This window comes from Copadichromis virginalis, linkage group LG4, assembly GCF_057382275.1.
Source record: "Copadichromis virginalis isolate Kocher_CV1m ecotype Utaka linkage group LG4, C_Virginalis_male_GT1.1, whole genome shotgun sequence".
Classification (NCBI taxonomy): domain Eukaryota; kingdom Metazoa; phylum Chordata; class Actinopteri; order Cichliformes; family Cichlidae; genus Copadichromis; species Copadichromis virginalis.
In genome coordinates, this window is record NC_140621.1 from 7,500,432 (window position 1) to 7,506,450 (window position 6,019).

General features: G+C 41.1%; 1 protein-coding gene across 1 annotated transcript; it reads right to left on the reverse strand.

The window, feature by feature from the left end:
* Positions 1–2,548: 2,548 nt before the first annotated feature.
* On the reverse strand, positions 2,549–5,098 carry LOC146710739 (homeobox protein Hox-B1a-like). Its single transcript, XM_085455376.1, has 2 exons — positions 4,270–5,098; positions 2,549–2,984 (listed from the first exon to the last, which is right to left on the reverse strand). The coding sequence occupies exons 1-2, from the start codon at positions 5,096–5,098 to the stop codon at positions 2,638–2,640; spliced, it is 1,176 nt and encodes a 391-aa protein (XP_085311502.1). The 3' UTR covers positions 2,549–2,637.
* Between the last annotated feature and the right edge of the window lie 921 nt (positions 5,099–6,019).

A 6,019-nucleotide genomic window follows, 5' to 3' on the forward strand; every position in this document is an offset into this window, starting at 1 on the left:
TTTCTAAATAAAAAAACCTGATTTTTAAATATATGAAGAAAAAAAAATTGGATAAAGGAATCAAAGATTTATTTTTGACATTTAAAATGGTGATTCCACTCCTCATCTGAAAATCCATTTCCGCACTGCATTTCCCGTTCCTCTTGGCTCATGAATTAGCTATTATGGAAACAGATTTGGGATTAACTTCTGGATTAGCGCAGTCATTTGGGTTCTAGGGGCTGTCCTACGCTTTTGGTACAGTAAATTGTTATTAATTAATTTATGAATGTAACACACATGATGCATTCTGAAATAATAAGAACACTGGTGGGATTGTTTCCTCAAATCAAAAACAACAATATTAAACATAAATGTGGACCTCTGGAATCTCCTGAGTTTAGACAGATGGAAATCCAGTTTCATACCTTTAAGTGGTTTTCCTGAGACTTTTCTGATGTATTCAGCACTCTGATACAGTCTTAAAATTGAAACAAATAAACAAACAAACAAACAAACAAACAAACAAAAACAAAACAGTATTATCTATGAGTGAAGAACCAATCAATTCATATCATACACATACTGGTGTCAAATGTTTGGTCAATGTGTCCAAATAACAGCCAAAGAGTATAAGCATACCTTCTAGATGATTTTGCAATGTGTGAAAATAGAGGAATTTTGGAATGTTTTACTGTATTTTCAAAAGAGAGCAGTGTGTTACAAGTCATTAAGTCATCAGAGTGCTTATTTAAATTTTTCCAAGCCACAGAGCTGAATTATCTTCAGTTTTATAGCCTTCTCGTGGCCTCTTGGGCTTCATTTTTTCCATGTGTGCGAGTAGACTGACTAGATGTGGAAAAACTTAGATATATGGAATTTAGGACATATTTTTCTTACAACAAGCTGTATATCATCTGTTTTGTAAATCCACCGTTCATTCAATCTGAAAGCAGAATGAAATTAAGCCTTTTGGAGGGTTTTTTTTTTGCAGATTTTTATGCAACAGTTTCACTTTTTTGGTCCACTTGAGGTCAAATTGGGCTGTGTGCACTCCATTAATTAAAAGGAATTTGACATGCATGCATTAGACACTTCACGGTCAGTTTAAAAACAAAGAATCAACTCTTAATCAACAAAATAATTTTATGAGGTAGCTCAAAGTAGAAAAGGAGGCAGAAATATCACTGAGAGTCTCTTCAAGGCAGCAGAACTAAAATGAACCCTGTTCTCATTTAAAAACAATATAAGAAAAAATCAGTCACATCATTGTCAGTTCAGGGTACAGGCTGACATCAAACCCAGCCATTGTTCAGGAAAACAGACTCCTGAACAATGTAAACATGATCTGCTTGGATAAAATTATCTGGTACTGGAGTGGGTACAGGCGAAGGGAGATTCCAAACACAATTTTATTTTTCTAAAGTCATATTTAGGAGTGAATCACTTTATGTGAAATCATTTTGTCTGGAAAAGGAACATTACCCCCCTATTACACACACACACACACACACACACACACACACACACACACACACACACACACACACACACACAGACATATTATCTAGAATCAGAAATATAAACAACACATCCAATAAGTTATTCTCAATGGCAAGGACCCAGTCAGTAAAAATTAAACACTTCCACTCTTCATCTTAAGTTCAGTAGTTTCCCTAAACCCTGTCCTTTTAAGTGCACACAAACAAACACTCTACATTAACCTGAATCTAACTGACATGTTTATATTCTAAATCAGACTGCAGAAGAATCACAGCTTTTGTAAATGCTCATAAAACCTGAAGAAAACATAACATTCCAGCTTCATGTATCTTCTGTCTGAAAGTGTCACCCTGTAGTCACATAGTGCAAAGACCATAGCTGCATAGGAAGACACATGTAGGCCAACACTAGAAACAGTAAGAAACAGGGAAAAAAGTATGTTCAAAGTGTACCAGATAGCACTATATTCTCATCATTAGGCTTCCTGTGTTACCAACATAGCTCAGAACCCACATCATCATCTTCACAGTTTTGTATATATCTCCCCGAGATCATTTACATTTGCAGCATTCATGAAGGCTTTTAGGTGAGTTTTAGTGACATAGTAAAAGCAAATTTTATGGGATTGACTTTTTTAAATATAGAAAGTTAAATGCTATAACAGAATGACTAAAATAGATTTTTCCCCCCAAAACAATATTAAACTATTAACAAAAGAACTGTACGCCCCCCCCCCCCCCCCATCAGACTGAAAGATTGATCATATAAAGATGATGCCATCGTCATTATCATCATCTACATGAATGAGTTTCACTAAAAGACCCAACATTAACTGCTCCCCTCATCCAGTTTGTATCAAAATCTATAATCAGATATTTTTATGCATTTTCTGTTATCTCCATGGCATAAGTGCCATTAGTTTGTCAAATCAGTGCACTTACTGTATGTAACTGTCAATTATGTCACTAATATACATTTTTTCTTTCCCTAAAATGCACTGAGAACTTATTTTCTCCATGTTCATGTACATGAGGCATAAAAGTCCATCTGAATGGGTGGTCGGCCATTATAGAATTCTGGGACTTAGAAAATCTGTTCAACAGGCAGTCTTTTAAGAATGGGTTGATGGGTGTATCACAGTGGTACAAAGCCAGATTACGTCTCCGAGCTCGGGGACGCGCCTGGAGACGTAGACGCGGAAGAGCGGTCAGTGTCTTCCAGCTCCTTGTTCAAGCTGCTGCCGGTACCGGAAGAGGAGGAGAATGGCCGCGCAGACGCGGTGGCGCCTTCCCGCTCGCGCTTCTTCTGCTTCATGCGTCTGTTCTGGAACCAAATCTTCACCTGCGTCTCGTTGAGCTCGAGCGTGGCGGCGATCTCCACGCGCCGCGCTCGCGTCAGGTACTTGCTAAAGTGGAACTCCTTCTCCAGCTCCGTCAGCTGCCTCGTGCTGAAGTTGGTGCGCATGGCGTTGTTGTGGGCAAGACCGTAGTCGGCCACTTTGACTGCGAAAGAGATGGACAAGCTGTTAGACGAATGTTTTATGTTTTACTTGTACGTGTAATGAGAAAAACGCTCGTTGTTACTGGAGCTAGATGTGTTCGTTATTAATTAGAAAATAGAGATATATTTAGCTTTAGTCAGAGTTTGGTTTGTGGTTTGATATCCATAATTTATTAAATTACATCAAAATAAATACAAAGTGCATCACAAAGATGAGGTTTAAAAAACACAAGCAGTGAAGGACATCAGTGGGCCTAAGGAGGGATGGAGAACCAGCACGGGGGTGTCGGTGTTGGTGGTGGAGCTGGTTAATGGAGGGGCTGCTTTTAAAGATAACAAAGCAGGAAAGACTTCCAGCGGAGAAATAACCTGTCTGCTGTAATCATTAAGACACACACACACACACACACACACACACACACACACACACACAGAGAGAGAGAGAGAGAGAGAGAGAGAGAGAGAGCTCACACTCCTGGGCTCAGCTGACCCAGACCAAAGTATCTACAGATACGACTGCATAGTGAAGTCCGAAAACGACTCTGATTTGTACTTTTAGTGCCATTCAATTAACTGTGTCACAGTAATAAAGTCCAAAGCGTTCCTAAATGCAACAAAGCACTCTGTTAATAAAAATACAGTGTATTCATATATCAGTTTTTCAACATCTGTTCTACCAGTTATTTAAAGTGAAATTATTTAAAGGCCTAATTTATCTGTGACCATTAGTCGTGCTGGATGGTATTAACGAGCAATCTTTTTTTTATATGGGAACTTCTGTCTTCTTTTTAAGTGCTCGCAACAACGAATTGCTGTAATTCATTATGGGCCTTATTTATGTTGGAAAACCACAACTGTTATTTTTTTCTTTCTCTCTTTCCTCTTCTTTGACGAATTGAGTAATTAAGATAAGTAAAAAATAATAATAAAAAAAATAAAAGCCTGCCATCCGCACAAAGAAAGTAGTAGTAAAAATATGATGTATTTTCTCTGAAAGGATAAAATAATGTTGTAAAAATCATTTCGATCAAACAATGTTGTTCTCTGTACCATAAAGTTCTGTTCTACAAATTATGCTCCTGACTGCATTCAAGCTACATTCACTCCTCATTGACCGTCTTAAAACGAATTCCCCCGCTCTGTTTGTTTATTCGTGCATTTATTTTTGACTGCATTTCATATGAAAAACATGCCATAATATTATACGAAACTTTTGACGGACTGCAGACTTAATCTCACGATAAGGTTTTATTAAGACGTTAAACGGATAAGTGAACCCTCTCTCACCTGTCTTCGGTGGATTTCTCTTCACCTTCATCCAGTCGAAGGTCTGCCCCTGCCCGGCCTGCTGGACCTCATCGTCCCCTCTTTCACGATCCTGAGATACCGGCAGCTCCCCGTAGCCTCCCCCAGGCGAAAGCTCCAGGTAGCCTCCTGCGTCAAGAACCCCCCCACCGATCTGCTGCGGGTACTGTGACCCAGCAAGGGTGCGCTGAGGCCCGCAGTAGACCCCGGTAAGAGAGCTGTAACTGGGGCCGACGGTTGAGGCCGAGTTGTGGAAGCTTGATTGATGACAGTAGGTGGAGGCCAAAGAATCCTCCATGAAATACTGCGGATGGACGGAGTTTGGTGCGCCTGTGGCAGCAACATACTCCGAGTTTGTGGTGCATGCCTGGCCCACATAGGCCCCCGTGTTGCAGCCGTTACTATAAGGAGAAGGTATTACACTCTGCAGGCTTTGGCTCTGGTGAAGCTGAGGGTGATTGTGATGTGTTGGATGTTGGTAGCCGCTGTGCGTATGCTGTTCGTGATGTTGAGGAGGATGTTGCTGATGATGCTGACTTACTCCTCCGCTGGCGGTGTCCGCCCCAACGCCCACGTACATCCCTCCATCCGCGGTATAACTCGCTCCTACGTCTCTGTTGTCATTTCTGGACCCGGGGACAGGAGAACCGCTGAGGCCTGTTTGGATGCTCACGGGGAATCCCTGACGCTGATCCAGGGGAAGGTGATGGTGCAGGTGATGATGGTGGTATCCAGATTTAGACGCAGAATAAATGCCAGTTGGTTGTCGGTTACAAATAGAGTATTCCACAAAGGAGTTCATGTTGTCCATGCAGACTCGAAGCACCAGGGAATTGGTAAAATGTCTCGACTTGTTATCAGCAAGAAACACGACCGAGGTTAATAGAAATTCGTTGAAAAGCAAAAATCAAATAACTAAAAAATCCATTTGAAAGTTGTTCCTATAGTCGGCAGTATGATATAGAATCTCCTTGTTGTGTGCAAAAAGCAGTACAAAAATCGTGTTGGTTTTTTAATTGAAAAACCCTTAAAGTAATAAAAAAAAAGTCGCGACAAAATTACATTACAAATAAAAAACTGTAGACATTTCCAATGTGAATGAAAAAATGCGAAGGCTTTACTTCTCCAAACCAGAAACACATGTGGTCTGCTGCAGTTTGTGTGTGTTTTAAAGGCCCTACTCTATCAGTAACTCAACCTGTGTTTCAAAGGCTCGTCAGTGACAGTGGAAAACAACGGGAGAGGACTGAAAAGAATACAGTCACATTTTCAGCTTCACACAGGTTACACCCAGTCTTCCTAAAGTCTGTCTTTTTTCTTCAAATTCTTCAATTTTCTCTGGCTCTTGCTCTTCAATTGTCTCCCTCTCTCCGTTTTACCGTGTCACTCCTTTTCTTACCTCCATGGCAGGTCACGTGGCTCGTCGCCTATGGTGACCGGAGGCCAGAAGTTTGTTAGCTGGTCACGGGAGCGAGGGAAGCCGTGTGTGTGTGTGTGTGTGTGTGTGTGTGTGTGTGTGTGTGTGTGTGTGTGTACGGGAGGAGGGGAGAGGCTCTTTCTTTCGGTTCTGGAGTCGAGTTTGCACGCACGCGCGTTGAGTTGGCCCATTTGCCTCATCCATCACTCGCGGTGACATTAGCACGACAAAGAGACTTCAATCAAACCGGCCCATCAATCTGATATCAGCACGGATCTGTCAGAGCAAAGAGAGAGGCAGAGAATAAAAGAGGAC